The sequence below is a fragment of the Anser brachyrhynchus genome (assembly GCF_964034855.1).
Source record: "Anser brachyrhynchus genome assembly, chromosome: 5".
Lineage (NCBI taxonomy): Eukaryota > Metazoa > Chordata > Aves > Anseriformes > Anatidae > Anser > Anser brachyrhynchus.
In genome coordinates, this window is record NC_137699.1 from 44470290 (window position 1) to 44492573 (window position 22284).

Genomic DNA, 22284 nt, shown 5'->3' on the forward strand with positions numbered 1-22284 from the left:
GGATTTAAGAGAAGACTACATGCTCATTCGTCAGCTAATATGTCCTCTGATATTGGAGATGATATGCAAATACTGTGATTATTAGTTCTCTTGAGCTCAATAATGCCGAGTCCGATGCTGATTGGGACATTAACAAGGAAAACGCAAAAGCAGAACTAAGTGGGATGTCTGAGTCACTGCAAAATGTTCTTCCTTTCTAAGTTTTTTATTATCCTTGCAGAGTACCTCTGCACGGCTTCTCTTGTATTACTTGAATGATTTCCAAATATTTGGTTGATGAGCCTTATTAGAGGAAACAGGTAGCTTTCTGTCCTTGCAGAGCATGGCTCCTCCTCCCCCAAACTCCTGTCTGCTTCAAAGTGATTTTAGCATCTCTTCTTTTTGGCAGCTACTTTCTACCACCCCCAACTCAAGTTTCTGCCTTCTTGTGCCCTTTAGTTCTCCTTTCCCTTCTTTAGACTTGTTATGATCTCTTCTCACTGATACCGAAACCAAGGTAATAAGAAACTTGGCTGAATCGAGTTGTTTCCATGAAGAAGCATGTGGATTTTGTACATTACCACTTGCAGTCATTAATAAATCCTATTGTTTGATGTGCAAGCTGAAGGGATGTCTTTGTGGTACTGCCAGATCCCGCTGTGGTTTTAATATTTTCCTATCCAAATGCCCCTGTCAGTGGGTAATGAGTTAAGAACAAGAGCGCTGAATTTCGATTAGCCTTGTGGGTTGAATGTGATCCCCAGAGTTCCTGTCATACACTTGTTTGTGGGTTTTGATTTTTCATATCGTACTCATTTTGTGGGACTTAAATGAGCTCATAGATGCTTCCTATCAGCATGAATTAGAGACAGCATGTAAAGTACCTTTGACAGATTTACTGCGTTTTATAATGAGGCTAAAACATATAAAAAGACAAGGTTAATAAAACAGCATTGGAGAAACACATTCTGAAGGGAGTACTGTGACATATGTTGAAAGATCTGCCAAGAGGGATGATTAAAGCATGACAAGTTGATGAAATCAAGAGTTGATTGTAGCTTGTCACTCTAGGGCCATAACATCTATAACATATTTATAAGGTAGAAAAACAGATAAATATGGATACGTGAGACGAGCACTCAGTTTTGGGACCCTGTACCCACTAAGATATAAACTTACACATACTAAGACACCAACAAAAAAATGTACTTTGGAATTTGTGCAGAAACACCCATGCACACATGTTAATGCATGCACATCCATACAGAGTGATGGGATAGAATCTCACATGATAAAAAAAAGTTATGTAAATATTGCCACTACGCTCACAGTTTCACTTCTGTATACTTTGTTTTTTGCTTTCCCACAAGAATAATGCTGTGGTTCTTTTCAATGTTGTCCTTATGCCCAAATAGTTGCATGGAGGTGTGGTAGGGCTTGTCTGTCTTCTGAATTTTGTCTTTGAGGATAAAGGAGAGGAATGACAGAGGAAAAAAGAACAAAGTGACTATGTTGCAACTTTTAATACTCATCCTTCCTGTCAGAGTTTCATTTCTTAAAACTGGTCCAGGCTTTTACAACATGCTGCACTCAATCATTCTGCATGAGATGCAGCCTTAACTTCACCAAATAGCTCAAGCCCACGTGAGTGGTAGTCTATCAAGCACCAGCATTTCTGTAAGCTTAGCATTAAGCAAGATGGAGATGCTTGGTTTCTTATACAGGAGTGTGAGCTAACTAGGCAGAACAGATAGTACAGAATTACTTAACGGCAGTAGGACTAAAAGAAGAAAGAGTTTACCTAAGGAAGTGTACATATAGAATGGTACCTTCATGCAAGTAGCCATGATTGTCTAATTCCTATGTAGGATCCCACAGAGAGTCCTTGAGCTATGGGAAAGAGGGGGGAAGGAATGACAAATATGTTTACGTAGCAGTCTTTTAGTACTACTGCATAACAGCCACCTAAAAGGTTGTCCTAACATTTAACTATATGCCACAGAGGCAGTATTAGATTTCAGTTAGCCAAAATACTTTCTCTTGTTTATAACCTTGGGTAAAGAAATTGCTGTCAGAAAGCACTGACAATTTGAGGAAACTTTTTGTCAGTGTGGTCCAAAAGAACAGGCTTATGTATTATATTGCTGCAAGCACTAAAACTGACCATCAGACTAGATGTCCAGAGAGTCCAATCCGTAGATGAATACCAAATACAAAAGAAGCAAATTTTCTAGAATGGTCCAAATGACACTTCTCTCCAATGGTTCTGGATTCAGAATAGTTTCTATTCTGGCCTCTCAGAGCCTGCTTGTCCATCTAATCATCTTCTTGAGCCAGAGAACAAACAAGTGGCTGATACTTCAGAGAACGATAGTAAATCCACCATGGTAGCAATAAAAATGTGCCTTGAAAGATGTCCTTCTGAGAAGTTTTATTCTACCCTTGGGCTTAGTTTGTGACCTGAAACACGAGGTCACATAAACAATACGTGTTTATATCTTGTCTACAGTCATTGCATTTGTATTACTTCATAGGAAAGCAAATGCTTTCTTTTTTCCCTCATTAATTTATCCAGGGAGACACAATGATGTGGAAATATTCCTGCTCCCTCTTCAGCTGGAATTTGATAGAAGTTACTGTGCTACATTGTTAAAATATTGCTCCAGAATATAACACAAAACAAAACTTAGGCAGTTAAGGCGCATTTCTAACTTTTCCTCCATCTCTGATTCTTTTTCCACTGATGATCTTGATTCTCAAATTGCAGTTCTTTCCTCTAAGCTTAGTTCTACAGACTACTATTCCCTGTAAGAGAAATTCTACCAACACAGAATGAATACTTCTAAAAGGCCATGTTAACCTTTGACAGTGGCAGTATGGCATGCAGCATAACTAGGGAGGAGATGAGCTTTACACTTCCCCAGTTGTAGACATGCTATATGTCAGAATAATGACTTAAAGTATGCCAAGATATAGCATCCATAGAGCACTGATGCATCTTTCTGCGGAGGTGTTCTTACCCTTCGCACATCTGATGTAAACCCCCTGAGCTGAGGGATTTCCCTAAATACTGGGATAAAATTCCTACAGTCACTGCAGGCCTTTGAGTCCCTGACCCTGAGATACTGTGGTGAAAAACAGATGTATTGCATTCCCAGAGGGATCCAGGCCATGTTATTTTCCCTTGCCTCTCTTTGACATCCAGCACGCTTCTTGGTAAAGTCATCACCATGCTATTTTCTGGGAACTGTCATTACACTTGAAGAGATGTAGCTATGTCCTGATAGCTTGGTCTTGCTAACAATTCCAGGTTAAAGTACATGGCTGCTCACATAAGCATGATAATCCTGACTGAATATTCAAATGCGGTGAACTGTGTCTTTCTCAGCCTTAATGATTCTACCTGTTTGCGCCCACTGGTCCATGACTGTATGAATGTCCAGGTACCAAGCATAAGCACTATCATCAAAAATTTCTGATAGATTTCTTGTTTGCTAAAGGAAGATGAATTATAATGGGTTCAGTTATCTGCAGAAACATATAATGTATCTGTATAATGTGGTGCAGAGAAAGACGGAGAAATATTTCTCAGATATAGAATCAGGCTAAATAAGATTGCTGGAAAGTAGGAATTCTGCTAGACAGCACAGTGCAGTGAACTCACAGACATTAATATAGTTACGTTTCTCTCCTGGGTTAGTACTGTTTCAGTTTTTGTGGTCAAATGGAGCTGCTATAATATTGTGTCTTTTCTCTCCCTCCCCTTCTGTCCCTGTCTCTCTCTCTTTAATATAAACACACACACACACACACAGCCCCGCCGTACACACATACACTCACAGAGTGAGAGAGAACAAACATCTTGCCTGGGGGATCAGGGGCTTGAACAACAACTTTGTGCTTTTCTGATCTTATTGCCTCCAGAAAGAACAGTGCCAGCTGTAATCCCAGGTTGACACAGCTGACATGCGGTGACAGAAGGGGCTCACGCATCCACATCAGCCTTCTCCCTGCTCACTAAAAGACACTGGAGAGCGGAAAGTCATTGAAATTCAATGGTGTTACTGAGGACCGAAGCAGAGCAACTGTGTGAAAGGGTAGTCAGAAATGAAAGGGACCAGACAGAACTGGAAGCCAGAGGTTCCTGAACTCCAATCTTAGCTGTATAAGTGCCGTTCTTTGTGATGGTGGGCAATGATCTTACTAAAATCAACAGTTTTCTGATTGGTAATGTGGGGTTAAAGCCTCAATTTACCTTATATTCAAAATAAAATATTATAAAATGCACTGAGTATTAAAACCTTTCTGGATCAGCCAACCTACGTCTTCACTATTAGTCACTAAGTACCTGGAGCACTATGGAGATGGAAACTTGCACAAATTCATAGTGAGATTCATTCTGCATAACAGTCTGACATGTGCAGACTGAGTAGTATTTTGCCCCTTCACTACTACCTTTTCCATAGCAGTTTGCACAGCTCAGGTCACTTCCAAGAAAGCAATTGATTTAAAAGGTTAGAGTGGAAAAAGCATACCTACAAAAACTGCAAGTACCTTTTCCCACAGGTCCACCTTACTTCTAACACTCTGTTATTCAGTAATGATTTTTTCACAGGATGTTTCCTGTGCCTCTGTTTCTTGGCTTGGCTTTATGAACTGCGCCTCTCTTTGAGAAGGCTTACTGGGTTACTACAGAGACCTGGAATTCTTTGCTATTTCTAGGGCAGTGCAAACAGAAGAAATTATTTCAAGAGGAGGCAAAGTTTGCAGATTTGTAGCAAACAGAGATGGGAAAAACATGGTTGGTCCCGTTTATTCTGTTCCGTAATCAACTGATATCCCCCACCATATTCTATGAGGCGTTATCAAGTATAATTTTAAATAATGCAAGAATTTCCCTGAGGAGACTAGCACTGTGTAATATGCAGTCTTAATAGGAAGTACTTCTTAATAAACTTCTTTCATCAGTTTCTTCCTTGCTTTTAGTTATTAGAAGAGGAGGCTCAGGGGCAACCTTATCGCACTCTACAGGTACCTTAAAGGAGGCTGTAGCGAGGTGGGGGTTGGTCTATTCTCCCACGTGCCTGGTGACAGGACAAGGGGGAATGGGCTAAAGTTGCGCCAGGGGGGAGGTTTGGGTTGGATGTTAGGAAGAACTTCTTTACTGAAAGGGTTGTTAGGCATTGGAATGGGCTGCCCAGGGAGGTGGTTGAGTCGCCATCCCTGGAGGTCTTTAAAAGACGTTTAGATGTAGCCCTTAGTGATATGGTTTAGTGGAGGACTTGTTAGTGTTAGGTCAGAGGTTGGACTCGGTGATCTTGGAGGTCTCTTCCAACCTAGATGATTCTGTGATTTCCTGGCACTTACCCTAGGGAACTTGCCTCCCTTCCATAGGATTTTTACATTTCTGTTACTTCTCACTGGTCAGCTTTCCAGTCCCCACTGCATATTTGACTAAATGCTTTTTGTAGTCAACATTCTCATTAACATCACTGACTGAGCAGCCTCTCCAAGCTGTAGCCCTGGGAAGGTACTGAACATGCTTTCTCCATTTGTTGTATATTCAGCTCCCCATATAATCTCCCTGATAATAGGTGCACAGGGAAATGAGAAACAAACAGCTGAAAGCTTCTGGTGGAGGCAACCCAGCTTCATCGCTGCCAGCACCAGGGCAGAGAGTGGGAAGTTCTGCTGGAGCTGAGCCAGTTCCTGCATAGCTACTGGAGGGCCTTTCAGCACCTTCCAACAGCGAGCCTTGTTTTTGGTGTAATGGCCAGTAAATATCAAGAGCAGGGAGCACAGCACACGGAGCCCGAGGAGGTTCAACTTTGACTGGACTTTCTAGCCCTATCTCCCTGTTGGCTTTGTCAAACCTAAGCTAGTGGTCTAACTGTATGCTCTTGTTTTCAGGAGTGTGATAGTGAGACATTTATGAAGCAGGTGTAGTAAGGCCACAGGCTTTCTTACCTGAGATTCTGTAACACAAAAAGGCTATTGTTCTGTTTTCAATCTTGTATTGACCCTGAAAGCAATATAGCTGCATTCACGAAACTCCAGGTTTAAGCCAATACCTGTAAACTACAGTTTTCCCTACAGTGTAAACTACAGTGTTTCCCTACCCTGACTTGCATATCTACAACTTAGCTAAGCAATTCCCAGATCTCTGTCTCATATCTCTTCCCACAAAATGAAATTTGCTCTGGTTTAAATTGGAAAGATCAATATGTAGTTTAGTTTCGGTTGTTCTTTAATAGTCACTTTAGCTTTGGCTGCCTGACATGGGGCTTAATTTGGACCTGGACAGTGAAAAAACAATTTACACATTACTTACAGAATGTCCCAAGGATATGGTAATACAGACACTCAATTTTTTTCATATATGTAAAAAAAAAAAAAAAAAGGTTGAACTGGTGGCTTCCTTCTCTATACTGTACCCTAGTTCACTTTTTTAATATAAATCAAGAGAACTAAAGGAGACTGATATCTCATGACTATGACCTCAGCTTCTTTAGGACAGAGATGATTCAGTATAATCTGTCATATAAAATCTGGACCACGTTTTTCCAAAACTAACTTTTCTTTTGCACCCTTGAAAAAGTTTGATTAACTTCCACCTTTGCTAGTCTGAGTTTTCTTTTAGTTTTGCTTTTATTGTGGTTCTGGGTTAGATTATCAGGGGCAAGGCACTCATTTTCTCAGCCATACAAGACAGGACTGAAATATTAATCTTAAAATGTTACTAATATTTAGTTAACTGACATTAACTAGTTAGTAACATTAGGGAGCTTAAAATGTTACTAACATTTAAACCCTAATCTCCTAGTTTGCCTCCAAATTTCCCAGTGATTTTGGCCTACATGCTGCCTTGCTTTGAATTTAGCGCCTACATTTTTTACATTAAAATCCAGAATTATTTAGTTTAAAATGGTTTAAAAAACAATTTGTAGCTAGCATACTGAATCTGAGTACCTGAAGTAGAGAGATGGTAGATTTGAAAAAGTAAACATCAGGAGAGATCGAAATAGAGTAGAGAGTGGCCACAGCAAAAAACCTCGTGGTGATGCAGTAGAAACTTAGAAACCACTTCAGATGCCCCATCAGGGGAGTAGCTTTTGTTTTTGTAGTCTTCCTAGATAATTCTCTTTCCTATTTTTAGTACTTATGCTACAGAGACCTCGTTGTCTTTTGTCATGAGGGCAGTGAGCTGAGGAGAGCTGCTGTGTGAAGGTCATCTTTTAACTCCATTCCACAGTGAGATGAACGAAAGGAAAGGTGTGGCTCCCCGCAAACAAAGTGATCAGAGGGAATTAAAGATAAAAGTCAAGGGCATCCAGGACTGAAGGGAAAACAAGGACAGGAAATAAAATGAGAATTCAATACAAAAGATGCACCTTAATCTAACAATGCAGACAGAAGGGAAAACACAATATCCAAGAGCTGAAGCAAAAATAAACAATGTCAAGACTTGGCTATTCTTCAGTCTCCTTAAACAAAACAAAATCACAAATTTCAATTAATCTTCCATAATATCTTCTTACATAAGGCAAAAATGAACCTTTGCAAGAATTTGTAGAGGGACAATTTGTGGTAGTTGCAAAGACAGATTCCAGATCACCTACCTTATAATTATTTTGTTTAGTTTCATGGCTGTCTTACTTCATTTCTGTGTAAGTCACATCTGTGGTTTCAAGTTTGGACTTTTTCCAAGTGTTTTATAAAAACCACTGCGAGTAGACGTTTTTTACATGTTTTGATTTTGATGCAAACACTCCCTGTGTTATATAACATAAACCACAATATGGCTTTACAGTAATACAGCAAAATACACAGCTATGCAAAAATAGGCTTTATTTTAGTGCCAGCTATAGTGTCATTATTCCTTCCTGATTTATGGAAGAGGGAAGGTTCAAGTTGTAAATATGAACTTTACTAATAGGCTTGTGTCAGTTTCCTTGCTGAATATAAAGTGATAACAAATAATAGCTTTACTTAATAGTGTTCAGAGCAAAACACGTATTTAAAGAAATGAGAAAATGGGACTATTCAGTATACTGTAAGTTTTTAAGTGCATCTGCTTGCAAACAGAAATGGTTAAATAGGTACAGTGTGTCTATCACAAATGTACTTCCGTAACTTTTGAAGCTGTCAGAGTCTGTGCCTTTTATTAGAGTGAAATGGTCATTTCTCCTTGATACATGTGAGCCTCCTTTTCCAGAGCACATTTCATCAGCTCTAGAGGAATTTGGGGGCTAAACTGAACTGAATCAGTTTATGTCAGTAGTGGATTTAGCACTCTTAAGGTCAACTTTGCAGGCTACCATGCCGTTCTCCCATATTCATGTCAATTAATTGTATATAAATCATGTTGAGATTATGGGCATCCATAAAGCTCAAAGGGAGCTCATATCAAAAGCTGTTGGGTGAATAAAGCTATCAAACACGAACTACTTACTGGTCCTCCCACTGAAATTCCATCTACATTAAGGAAAAGGGAGATGGAATCAGTTTAAACGTTGAGGACTGATTTCGTAACATTTTCTTAAATCATTAGTGTCACCATATAGCCTTTCATTTAATAAGTGCTTATTAGATTATATGTCTCCTTGTTTTTAAAAACTTATAATCAAAGAAGAAGACATTGCTGCTGTATTTTCTCTTCGTGAAACAGCCTTTGGCATTAATTTAGGACAGATGAATGTTTTCTTATGATATTCTTCTTAGCATCTTCACAGACTTGACAACACATCAGGTTGTATTAATATTCCACCTGGAAACAGGCACTTTCTTTCTGCCCAGTGCAATTTGCTAGAACCTTTCAGCTTTTCTCTTCCTTACCGAAGAGGCAGTAAATCATCGTGATTGGTATCTAGGCCAAGAAGAAACATTTTTCAGTGCTTCAATTGCTCTTTTACTTTCTTTGGCTTAAGAATCCATTTTGGTTTAGAAATAGGCGTAATGCAATAAAGATTGATTGTTTTCTTAAAGGAACCATGAGACAGCAAGCAAAATGTCATCCAGTGTTGTAGGGTTTGGGAGGAAAATTCTGCTTTGCTCATGGGTAAATTTAAAATATCTCCCTCTGGACTGTTACGCTGTATCAAAAGCATTTCCTGGGGGAACTGCTAATAGTGATTAGCAGAAGCAAGTTCTGTTGATTTTTCCCATTATAGTTTGATCTAATTTGAAAATTATCAAGAGCTAAAGCTAGAAGTGAATCTGATTTATCTGTATAGTCAGTGGAGCAGGAGCACACTGAGGGTTCCAGAAAAGAAAACAGAAGGCTGGCAACTGATCATATTTAACCAGCAGGCTGTGATTTTTATGATTTAGCTGCCAGGCTTTCTTGTGGCAGGGGGAACAAACAAACAGATCTGTCTCTTCTGCCAGATTCCTCTCCAAAATATTCTTTCATCAGGAACGTCTGTGGTACTTGAAATATTTTGAATATTCAGGTTAAAAAAAGACTGAGATCCAGAAGATTTCAAAATACTACCATTAGAATCCTGAAGGACATAGGAACCTCAATACTTAGCAGTTTGTTGGAAAACTGAGGTTTTCAGATATCTCTGTTTCCAATATCCATGTAATTACTTAGGAGATGTAGCTGGATTTCTGTTAATCGCACATGTGAGCATTAAAAGGAAAACAATTGTTTTATACTAGTCATCACATATCTAGATTTGACTGTGTTACAGAATTTTGCATAAGAAAAGAGAAAAACTAGGTGAAGGAATGCATTTCTGAGGGTTTTTTAGATGAAGCTGAGTCATGAAGCAGATCGTAAGTGTTATTAATAGACAGGAATTTGTTGTGCGGAAGAAAGAAAAAGCATGGAGATTATTTTAAATGATCAGTTGCTATTGCTACTGGTATTTAAACAACTACTACCTATGGGAGGAAAAATATTTAGTCAATCACAAGTAGCAAAACTAATTAACACAACTTTATTATAACAAATTATGTCCTGCAGACCTTTGAGACCCACATGGATTTTGATTGCAAAAGAACTATGGGATTAAGTGTATTTTCTAAATTAAACTAAAATGACCTTTTATTTACACGTTCTTTTCTGAAGTAAGGCCTTGAATCTGAGCTGGACTCAAGAGGGAAAAAAAGGAGTCCAGATTATGTGAGTTGAAGGGATTTTTCAAACATGTGAACGTATGTGTCATTTAGCTCTAGAAAGGCATTGCACTGAGGTCACAAAAGGATCTTTACTGAAAATTTCTGTATATGAAGACAGACAAGAATCCTGCGTAATCATATTATGTAGCTCAGCTGTGAGAGGGCCAATGAGTTTACTTCACGTTGAATTTACGTCACATTGTTTTGCAAACCATATTTCCTTTTTGAATTCTCATATCAAGTGCTGTGTTTATTTTTTTTAAAGCACAACTCAAAGTCAAAATTAATTTAATAATTGTATGTGTTTAATGGTATTTACCTAACATCCCTAGCTCTTAACAAGGCAAAACATGTTTTTTAACTCTATATTGTAACTGGGTATATCAGTGAACACGTTCTCATGCACGTGTTTTTAAAACTCATTCTCACTAATGTCTGAAATAAAATATAAAAGCGAAGCCAAAACAAAAAAAAAAAATAGCTCAGGTACTAATATTGCAATTTAAATCTATTTGAATTTTCTAATGTCCTCCAGTTTTTCATAGATTTTAAAGGTATGATTTTTATACATATATTAATTTTGTTGAATATATCTACCTAATAACAGTAATTATAAAATTAAATTAAACCTGATTTTTTTTAAAAAGTCTTTAAAGATGTGGTGGGCAATAGTTGTCATTTCTGGCTTTCTTGAAGGTCTAGGACTGTATTACAAGAAACCCATTTTATCTGTCATTCTTTCATCGTCCCATTTCCTTTTTACCTCAGTCTTGCTGGCCTGTTCTTGTGAGATGCTCTGTTTCTGAGAAATTTAAATTCACTACATTTCTTCCCTTCTACAGTCAGCCCTCTAAACAGAAGAAGCACTCCATGCCAGTCATTGGGCTGATGCTTGTGTTCCTATGAACACTGGATCATTCTTTATTCTGAAAAATAATTCATTGACTCTGGTAAAAGGTTGCTTACATATATATTGAGTGAAGCCAGTGGAGATTTTTTGTTCCAAATAAAGTGTGCTATAAAATTTCTTTGGCCCCATAGAAATTGTTTCTGCTCATCAACATTGACATTTCAGTACAATTTAATCTAACCAGGAGTCCTCACTCAAAATATATAATCTGAAGTGTTGAATAACATCCATTTCTACTGAAACTATACTGTACTATATCCTATGCAATACAGGTGTAGTAGCAGACTCTTCATAAGTGTTCAAGTCTGGGTTGACAGGCTAATTTAGTAGTTTATGTAGAAATTTAGGACTCTAAGTCCCATTGAAACACCTCCCGAGTGTCTTTCAAAACCTAGTACTCCTTTCTTACACAGTGAAAAATATCCCTGCTGAAAACAAAAATATCCTAAAAGAGATGCAGAATTTCTGTGATTACATTTACCAGATCTGGCTGGTTTGGTGAAGAAATATGTGGATTAGTGTGTTGTAAGAAGGCCTAATGGATAAGCAGAATGCCTTGCTAATTGTTCATAAGAAAGAAATTATTTTCATAGTAAGCTTGACTTTATTACTTTTGTTTCAGTTCTCCTCAAATTAGGTATGTTTCCTGTCCTGTGAGTAGATCCTGTACTGAACATGATTCAAGTTTTCTGTTTGTGAATCTGTCTTCACAGAAGTACAGGAGTGACTATCGGTACCTTTTGGTAGTGGTGATGAATTACGAGAGCTGGGAATGTACTTAAAGGTAACCTAATGTCTGTGAATGACTCCCAGTCACCACACTGTTTGATGTTATTTGGTGCATGACCAACAGAGCGTGTTTCTAGTATTTTATCTTTTCCTTCTAGTTTATCAGAGTAACCAATTGTACACAGCAGGCATCTGACATGGGACAGAGAAACTGGTACCATCAGCATGCGTCAGCTAGTGCCTAATTAGATCTTTCTGCTGTGGAGAATAGCAGTTTCCCACAATGGATCGGTTACATGGAAGAAAAAAAGTAGACACCTTTCCAGGGAGGTGATAAGGGGTCAGACCAGTAAAGCCCTTCTTAGAAGTTTTTACATTGTTTTGCCTGTTGCCTCAAATAAGCAGCAAGACTCCTGAATGTTCATGGTTATAGATGTTGATATTAAGGCAAATCCAGTTTACTGTCTGCATTACATTGGAGGTTAAAGAGGTGAAGATGATTTTTACAAATACCCTGAATGTTAAGTCCCTGCTATAGCGAATGTGAATCCTTGCAGGAATGTTGCCAGTATATCACAGTAATGCCTCCAACCTCTTCCAGAAAATCAGAAGTGACAAACTGATCCTGGAGGGGATAGTCAGCAGGTACCTCACACAGACTATCAGCATTTTCCGAACAACAGTTAAAGAGTAAGGATTATTGAGCACACACAATTCACCAGTCGTAGTGTTTGAAGTTTGTAAGTGTCTGCTGTTGGCAGGTAGAGCATCCTGCCAGCAGTTGGTCATATATATATATATAATCTCTATATTTTTTTCTAGACGTGTCTTTACATTGAAAAAAGATTTCAGCATCTCTTTCAGAAAGTCAAATAAATATGAAGCCCCTTTAGGTTATTTATTTGTGGGATTTCAAAAGATGCACTGCAGATTCTGCAGAACAGTTGTGACTCTTGCACTGCCATTTATTGCACACGTATTGGAGCACTACTGACTAGCAGGACTTCTGTTGGTGGTAGTATTACTGTGGTAAGCTGGGGGCTTACTCTAGTTTTCTAGTTTTCTCAGTATTATCTTTATTCATTTTCCCCAAAGGAAGCGCTCTTTTTATGCCTGTCTGACTAAAGAGCTTTTATAAAAATAATACATGAAGCAAATACTAGAATGAGTCATAAAGTGACTGTAGCTGAAGAAAAGAAAAACAGAATGATGGCACTTGTTTACTGTCACTCCTAACACTATCAAACTGAACTGCTCCTTTCTACTAAAGGTTAGACCAACTCTTCTGATTGGTACCTGATTTTTTTTCAATAACCAGTGAATTTGGACAATGACTTTGTATGAATCTTATTCCTATCTGTATCATACACTGTGGAAATGATGAGGGTTTTCCTCCAAAATGCACTTTACTGAATAATGCTATTATCCATCAACATGGAGCAATAGAACTGTATTTGCCAGGGTTTACATTTTGAGTAATCATTCTACTTTCATTTTAGTTTCCAAGCTTTTGTTTTCCTCCGGCAAAAGACCCAAGTCTTTGGTAAACAGACACACACCCTCATATATCTTTAATTAACAACTCTTCATTTTTTTAATTTTAGTTTTTTTTCTATCTTCCTACTCTTTGATTTTTTTTTAATCTGCTTCTGTTACATCTTTTCAATATTAATTTCTTCTAATTTCTTCAGTACTTTTTTTTTTGTTTACTGGGTTTCTAGTCCTAACACATATCTCCTACTACTGCAAGAAGGTTTATCAAAATAGTACTATTTATATGTTTGTGTAACTGACATATTCTGCCATATTCTTTTGTCATCAGATCTAGAGTCTGATCAAAATGTTTTAATTCATGTCATTGAGTTCACTCAAGGTCTCATGTCCCGGACAAATTATACATGCCTTTTAACCAATCTGGATAAACAAATACTCTGAGAACTAAAGAGAGATGTTATTCATGGGATTTAACTTGTTTGACCTTCCAGAACCTCAGGCAATTGGATGTATAACTATTCTCCACCATACTAAAGATAAAACTCTTTCTTTTCTAATATATATGTACGCACACACGCACTTATTTATTTATAGCTAAATAAGGTCATAAACTATCAATCTAGGATGTGTTAACCATTTCATTGACTTTTCAAATTGTTTTTAAGCTGTTTTTTAAACTTTAAAGGGAACACTGATAGTGAACGGTTCCAAATGGTAAAACAGAAAATCCCCTTCAAATATAACCGGCCCGTAGAGGAGTGGCTGCAGGAAAAAGGTAATAGTCATTAAAACTTTCATTTTAAACCCATTTGATTCTAAACCCTCATTTTTAAAGCCTGCAAATAAATGTTTCTTAAATGATAATCGCCTGCTGCATAAATGACTGTTTTAATTTTCATTATAATTTGTGTCAGCTTCCACCTGCCATATGTTGATAAATCATGCTATAATACATTGCTATTAAAATGCAGTTAAAGGGACGAAATTCTGAGCTTGCTATCACAGTAATGACAAACAAGCAAAAAATTTAGCAGGAGGCATTTAAAAAAAAAATGAAGAAGAAGAAAGGAGAAGAGCAACAACATGTATTATGGCAATTTAACCACTGCATGATCTTCCTGTTTTGGTTTGTTTTTAAACTACATTTCTATCTTTATTATCAAAGTTTTCATTAAAAAAAAAAAAACAAAACTTCAAACCTACTTGTTAAACCACTTCCTCTATTTTTTTTTTCTCATTAGTTTCATTAGCCGCTATGGCTATGTGTTTTCTAATTGTATTCACATAATCAAACAATTTTTAAAAATTTTGTAAAGAAAACATTTTTTAATGTTTTCCTTTAAACTACAGTGAAGGAGACAGAGAAAGATGATTGTTCTGTCACTTTTATTCTGTATCTGAAGTGCAGTTGCAACACTCAAATGACACGTTTTTCTAAGTTATGGGTCAAATTCTTCCCTAAATTATTCTCAGGTAGTGCTATTAAGTTTTGTGGGCTTGCATCGGGTAATTGGCCTCAGTTCAGCTAAAGACTTACCAACATGCATCGTAAGTCCAATTGGCTTGAGCGTACACTTCAGTGACCTGCTGAAATGGGACTTGCACCAGAACAGTAATGTTCTTTTATCAAGAGTTTAGTGAAAAAATAAAATCTTGGAAGTAGAGCCCATTCCAAAGCTGGTTGAAGGTAACAGAATAACTCTCACTGATTTCAGCAGGGTTTAGACTGGGCTAAACTGTGGGGAGTAAGATAGGGGTACTATTTATCTATACTACCTGTGCTATTTAAAATAAAAAGTCACTGGAACTAGTTTATTTCCTTGAAGTCTTGGAAAAGCAGAACACAATCTTCTCTGGTTTCCTTTAAAGAAAGTACTGCTGATTAAAAAAAAAAAAAAGGGGTGACCTTTGAACTCAGATCTTGCATTTTCTGTATTGACATAGACTATGAGTGTTACTGCATTTTCCAAGAGGGAAAAGTATTTTGTAGGATGGGAAAAATATCATTTATCTGCTAACTTCTTTCTGCAGCTGGATTAGCAAATTGATTTAGCTAGCAAAGATTATGTTAAATCCACAAAAAATGTGGACAGCTGCAGTCAAAGTATTTTTTATGAGGGATCTGATCCTGCAAAGTGCTGTGCAAACTCAGTTCCCATTGACTTCAGTGAGAGCTGACAGTGTTGCCTGCTTTTCAGGTTTGGTCTACAACTGAGTAATGTTTGTAACAAAAGCTAAAATATTTGCGAAAGTAAGTGAAATTACATGTGTAACTAAAGCCATAATGGTTTTATGGAACAGCGAATTTCAGCCAACTACTAAGAAGATATTAAGATAAAGGTATACAGAAAATGCTTATTGAGTCTCAGTGGGCTGCCCTATTAATTTACAAGATCAAACTAAAATAAATAAATAAAGTTTGTCACTAAAAAGTGGATAATTTTGGTAAGTTTGAATTGCTAAAGTCCCTTTAACACTAAAGACAATGATTGCCTCAACTTTATTAAAACAAATGCATGTCTAATTCCTTGATGCAATTCATGTGCTTGAGAACCCCATTTTTTTCTTTTTATTTTTCCTTTTTTTAGTTTTCCATAATTCTTTTATTTTGTTGCTTCTCCAAGTTTGAGCTTATAAGCATGCCAAGGCACTTTCATTTGTAAGCCATCCTGAAGTTTTGATCTGAAGTCTACCTTTTGTGGATATTGATGCTTTGTTAAAAGACAATCACACATGCAGCGGGGTCTGAAAGACAATATTTGGGAATTTTAGACACTCTTAAAGCACTGTTTTTTATTTAGGCTAGAAATGTGTATCCGTGTTTTTTACAAGAGTGAAAGGAAAGTCAGTCTTCACACTCTGTACTAGAGAATGGCATCATGCAGTGCAACACCTGAGACAGTACAGCTTTGTTCCTTCGTTCCAAAGTAGGTAGACTACTTTTTCAGCAACTTAGGTAGCACTCAAATTAAAAAATTAAAAGAATGAATAATTTACCTAGCCATTCACCAATCTGCTCATCCATCTGCTCATCCATCCAATACTTACTGTACCGTGGAAGCCTTCTGTCAGAAGACTTTATAAAGATGATGAGTGAAGGCATAGCTCACTATCAAAATGGAACAAGATGAACTGATGGGTGAAGGAATAGATAGATTCATCAGTGAAACAAAGTATAGAATAGCTGTCTTCCCCATATGAGTTCTTGGCTTGAGTGAGGTGAGATTAAACACTTTTTAGTTGACATTTTTAATGGCATAGGTTTGGTATTATTTTGGTACCACTGTTATACTGTTCATAATGAAATACTTCATTCTTGGAAAACAAACATAACACAATGTCTTTCTGAAGTGGCATCATTACTGTTTGGTGGGTTTTTGGTGGTGTTGTTTTTCTAAATTTTATAAATTGTGTACAATAGTTTTAAGATAAGCACAGATTTACAATCTTGAATTTTATGAGTAATAAGCAAAACATCAACCACTAATAACTTTGCTGCGATTATGTGAGTTAAAAAATGAAACGTTAGTCCTAAATTGGTGATTTGAAGATGTCATAAAACCAAGAGATTTCATTAGTAGAATACTTGGTGCCTGCTAAGTTTCAGGCACAACCTGTTCTGCAATAGGAGGAGCTAATAAAGACCCAGAAGCATCTCATCAGAGGGACTGATCCTGGAAGTAGTTAATTCAGCAAATTTCTCGTACTTAGATGAGTCTCGTTGATGTGAGTGACTACTTTTGAAGCAAGAACTATTAATGCGAATTAGGGTTTGCAAATTCAGGCCCAAAATCTCTCCTAGCATTACAAAAATGTTACATTTCATTAAGATTTCTCTATGATATTTTTAATTGGTATTCATTTTTTGAATGAAAAAGTCAATGGGAGAGCAAACAAAGAAGTGAGAGCTTGAACTATGCAGAATATTTACAAAAACACCTCAAACTTAAAATATGCTTGTCATTTTCTTCTACTGTGACACTAAGCAGTAGGAAGAGTTCTCTGTGGAAAAGGCAGGCTATAAGTTTGCAACCCTCACACAGCTAGTAGAATTTACAAATACATTTCCTCAATCAAATTCAGTGGCCAAATAAATTTTACTTAGGGGGAGTAAGGGCTGCAGAACCACATCATCAAAAGACTTATTAGAAGAGGTCTGTGGTGGCAGAACTGTGTGTATTTTCTCAATGATTTTCTCTCATTCCATATGCTTTTCCCTGTTGTCTTTATTCGTATGTGTGTACACCATCATGAAGAGCGAGGAATGACAGGTTGTAGGTAACTCCAACAAGTGATTGTTCTTTTAGCAAACAGTTCTAGTACCAGTGCTGTCTACAGTGTTAACCATTTGGTGCAGTGCATGAATTCTCCTGGACTGGCAGACCACTTACCAAACAAGGACAACCCCAAAATTCATAATCAAAGTTCCTTTTTTTCTTTTTTTTTTTTTTTTTAACCTGGAATGGGGCCACCTCCCTGGTGTATGCTTTCTTTCAGGATTAGAAGATGCAGAGGAAGACCTAGAAATGGAGAGGTGATTTTTTTGCAGCCCTAAATACTCATTTTTGAAAATAAAACAAGAGATATGACAGACACGTACTATGAGCTTGAGTTAGAGTAGATGGCATCCTGAGGAGTGCTATAATCCTCCAGTGAAAGTGAAGGAACCCCTTTTATTTCCCAGCTTGGGGAGCTTTCCTCACTGGAACAGTATAAATTTTTCACCATCACCCATCATTTCTCTTTGATAAAAGACAATAGAAAGAGGCAGCATTGATTCAAGGGGAGAAAGTAATGGAATTGGAAAGTTTTTGAATTGTTAGTACCTTCCCTGCATTTTCAGGGATAACATCTCAAGATTAGTGAAATAATTCCCTGGTCTTTACGCATCTCACCTCCGTCTTCTGCCACTCTATTATAAGTAAGGTGGGAAGGAGGGAACGATGCAAATGAAATTTCTGGGTATGTAGGGGCAGGGACAGTATGGAGGGAAATACAGTGTTAGGGGGAGGGACTATGCAAGGAGAACAGAACATGGTGAAGTAAGAAACTGACAGCATATCCATTAGAAAATCCAAGGCACGACAGGACAGAGCTATCAGGAAGAAAAGCAACCTAACATGGTATATGACAAGTATGGCCTTCTACAGTGTACAGTGCAACCTCCTCTGGCTTAGAGAGGAGTTGGGCTGAGAAGGCTGAATGTTTTGATGGGCATTTTCCTCATAGACAGGAGAAGAGAGAAACTGCCCTGATTTTACTTGGCCAGGGATGTGTGGCTTCAGTGCATGTTTCTAGATGTTTTAATTAAATTGCCTCTGGTAAGTTTAAAACCTTCTAAGGTGCAGAATACTGCATCAAGTGTTTCAACACTTTCCAGGGGTAGGATATCCTCCATTTTTATTTCTCATTTCTTCATCAAAGCAGTTCCTTCACCCTGATCAAGTCCTAGTGTTTCATTTCCAAACCTGTGGGTGAGGAGCACAAAGGATGTGCAGCCTACCTCCATATATCCATAATTTGCCCCTCTCCATACACTTTTACTTGGTTAGCAAGGGCCGTCTTTGGGGACAGGAACTCCTTTCAGATACATTTCTTCTCTTGTCCCCATTCTCTTCCCCATGGTCCATCCTGTCACCATAAGATGATGCAACACCGCATCACCACTTGACTTCGAGACCTGCCACGACGACCACCAAAATTGGTGAGCTCCCCATTGTATTTTGATCTACTTTAACCACTGTCTGTGAAGAAATGAGCAGTGGGTTATACTCTGTGCTTTGCTACACATGCTACACCTCTAGTCAGGGTGGACTAGAGACAGGAAGCAGTGAGTGAGAACTGGGGAGAGAGGGAATGGGATGGGGACACATGGTGCAAATTTGATAAAAATAGGAAAACACAAATATTTGGATGATGATAGACTTGATGCTGTTTTGATACCACTCCTGAGCTCTGCCCAGCCTGGATGTCTGGTAATTCAACAGATTTCAGGTGGCGTGGCCCTAATCTTCTGAAGAGCAGTGAAATTACAGGCACTGCCTTTTCACGGCATGAAGCAATTTGTCTTTTTAACATAGCCAATCAGCCTAGGACATAAGCGGTATTTATAGAGTCCAGGCTGAACGTGATTTAAGTGGCCTGCAAAAACTAGAATTAGCAGTTGTTACAAGGATTTTTTTTTAATAAATATATTTCTAATTATATATGATATCAGTCCCCTCCTAATACTCAAAGTGTGACCTTGAGGAAACCACTTAACCTGCCTACACTTGAATTTCACCATCTGTAAGAGGGTATTCACAGGTATAGCATTCTGGGGGTTAGTCAGCTGAAGCACTTTGTTGTCCTTACTGCTTCAAGAATTTTGCTCTTTCAGAGACATCACAATGTTTGCATTTGGTGTTTTTTTGTTTTACCTTTTAGCTTTGTGAGACTTCACAACACAAAACTTCCAGGTAGAAGATCGTAACTGGACCTACCTTAAGTTTTCTTCACAATCCAGTTGATCAATGTCAATTTTTTTTGATGTTTTACTCTCCTGAAGCCACCCCTTTGCATTAGTAAAAGTGGCTTTATGACATAATCCTATCCTTTGACCAGTGAAAAGAGAAGGGTTTTTAATGGGCTAAAGCTTGACAGGTACTGAGATCTGAATTGATAGTAGAAAAATTGCCACATATTAAAGCGTTATCTGTAGTTTAAAATGGGTCTGACTCTAGAGCTCAAATTTCTGACTGAATCAAAGGTTCTCCAGAGTTTTGATGTATGAGTGGATGTGGAAGTATGAGGTTCAGGTTCAGCTGTTCTTGCTTTCAGGATAATCTTTATTATTAATAAGTCTTAGGCAGTACATTTCCATGCTGTATTTCTACCCTGCAGTCTTCATAAACACTACCAAGAATGAATCTACTTCTTTGTTGTCTGTCATTTCTGGCCAGGACTCAATGTAAGATACAATGTGAAGGAAATGTCTAGCAATAATGTTATTCACCCCCTTCACTAGGACGACAGTTAACGATCTTCAACACCCAGGCGCAAATAGCCATAGGAGGGAAGGACAGAGGGCGTCTCTTCCAAGGCCAGCTCTCCGGTCTCTATTACAATGGCTTGAAAGTGCTGAACATGGCAGCAGAGAACAACCCCAACATTAAAATCAATGGAAGTGTCCGACTAGTTGGGGAAGTCCCTTCCATCTTGGGAACAACACCCACAACCTCCGTACCACCAGAAATGTCTACTACCGTCATGGAAACCACAACTACAATGGCCACCACTACAACCCGAAAAAATCGTTCACCACCCAGCATCCAGGTGAGTCAGTTTGTCTTCTGTGTTTCCTTGGGTTCTTAGTCTCTTGTTTTGCTGCTCACTTTTAAGTTCACTGGAGCCATGTTCTCTGAACCATGCTCCATATAACTTATTTTAATAATATTGTGAAAGATAAATCATCACAAAATGTGCTGCCCTCTTGTGCTGGTGATCAAACTAGTTGAATTATTATTGTACATGTATGTAATAGCATAATAACAACTGGTTTTGCTCCTGTTCTAGTCCAACCCCATTTAGGTAAGTAAGATTACTCCAGTGGAAATGAGAACAAGGTTTTAACTGTTTCTGTGGTTGGATATGCTGTGAAATGTATTGCTAAGTGAGTTACAAAGCCTTATGGGGGGTTGGTGTATGGTTATTTATTATTACCATAATATGTACTGCTGCAACAGTGAAGTTCATAATGGAGAGAAAATGGAGCATTACTTCCAGGTTGAGCCATTTTTCATTTTCCTTTTATAGCCTTCCCTTAGAAAATTTCAAGGGAACGCTATCAAGATCAGTTTCTTACAAAATGTAGTTGTTTCAACATGGAGCAGTTCCAACATTTTTGGTAAAACTCATTCCTACAAAAAGTGAATTTCAGATGTTCTAGTTTAATTATGCCAACGTAGCATTTTCAGTCCTAAAAACGTAGTGGTTTTGGAACCACTTGTGTGGCAGCCAGACTATGGTATTGATTAGAAATAAACACCTTAAATCGTCTCTTCTTGTGTGTGCAGGTAAAAGAATAAGGCGAATAACCAATTCTAAGCAGTGGATTAGAATTTGGAAATTGTTTCAATAGTGTACTGTCATGTTACCAACTAGGATAAAATATTTGTTTTACGATCTTTATTTACATCAGAACTTCAACAAACAGGAATAACGTGCTTTCATTGATACCTATGTACACTGGTTGAGACACTAGCTAGGGATTATTGGTCAGAGAGGGCCTTCACTAAATCCCCAGAGAACGGTGTATTTTTGTCTATTTAGAGGAAATGCGTAAATGATTCCATCTCCTTCCATGAAACCATTTCTGTTGCTTGAGACAGAAAAGCATAATGAAATAAAGGACTTTGAAATCTGGAATCATGCAGGTCGCATGCTTGCTTTCTAACTGATGAAGCCTGCTTCAGAAGACTTAATAGTTACTGTGTGTGTTTCTGTATATACGGCCATTCTCTTTATTTTTAATCTAGCATTATTAGTCACTAAGGATAAGAAAATACAAATATCCTCCTCTTAACTGTGTAGGAGGTGAGGCCACACCCAGAGCACTGTGTCCAGTTCTGGGCTCCCCAGTACAAAAGAAATATGGAGCTACTGGAGAGAGTCCAGAAACGGGCCTCAAAGATAATTAAGGAACTGGAGCAACTCTCCTATAAGTAAAGGCTGAGAGCTGGAACCGTTCATCCTGGAGAAGACAAGGCTCAGGGGGATCATCTAATCAATGTGTACAAACACCTGCAAGGAAGAATATAACAAAAAGAGCCAGGCTCTTTTCAGTAGTGCCCAGTGGCAGGACAAGAGGCAGTGGGCACAAACTGAAACACAGAAGGTTCCATCTAAGCATCATGAAACACTTTCTCACTGTGTGGGTGACGGAGCACTGGCAGAGGTTGCCAAGAGTCTCCCTTCTTGGAGATAGTCAAAAGCTGTCTAGACATGGTCCTGGGCAGCCTGCTCTAGGGGACCCTGCTTGAGCCGGGGGTAGGGCCAGGAGACCTCCA

The 22284-nt window shown here is 38.1% G+C and overlaps 1 protein-coding gene across 11 annotated transcripts in view; it reads left to right on the top strand.

Moving 5' to 3' along the window:
* Positions 1 to 22284, top strand: part of NRXN3 (neurexin 3) — a 993270-nt gene that overhangs the window by 864696 nt on the left and 106290 nt on the right. For 8 of the 11 annotated variants that reach the window (XM_080594088.1, XM_080594091.1, XM_080594092.1 and 5 more), the window contains 3 exons: positions 13923 to 14012; positions 18882 to 18941; positions 20244 to 20551. In XM_080594088.1, coding sequence (XP_080450214.1) covers positions 13923 to 14012; positions 18882 to 18941; positions 20244 to 20551 — 458 coding nt within the window. The remainder of the gene's footprint in view (positions 1 to 13922; positions 14013 to 18881; positions 18942 to 20243; positions 20552 to 22284) is intronic. The other 3 variants (XM_080594098.1, XM_080594096.1, XM_080594097.1) reach the window with 1 other exon arrangement.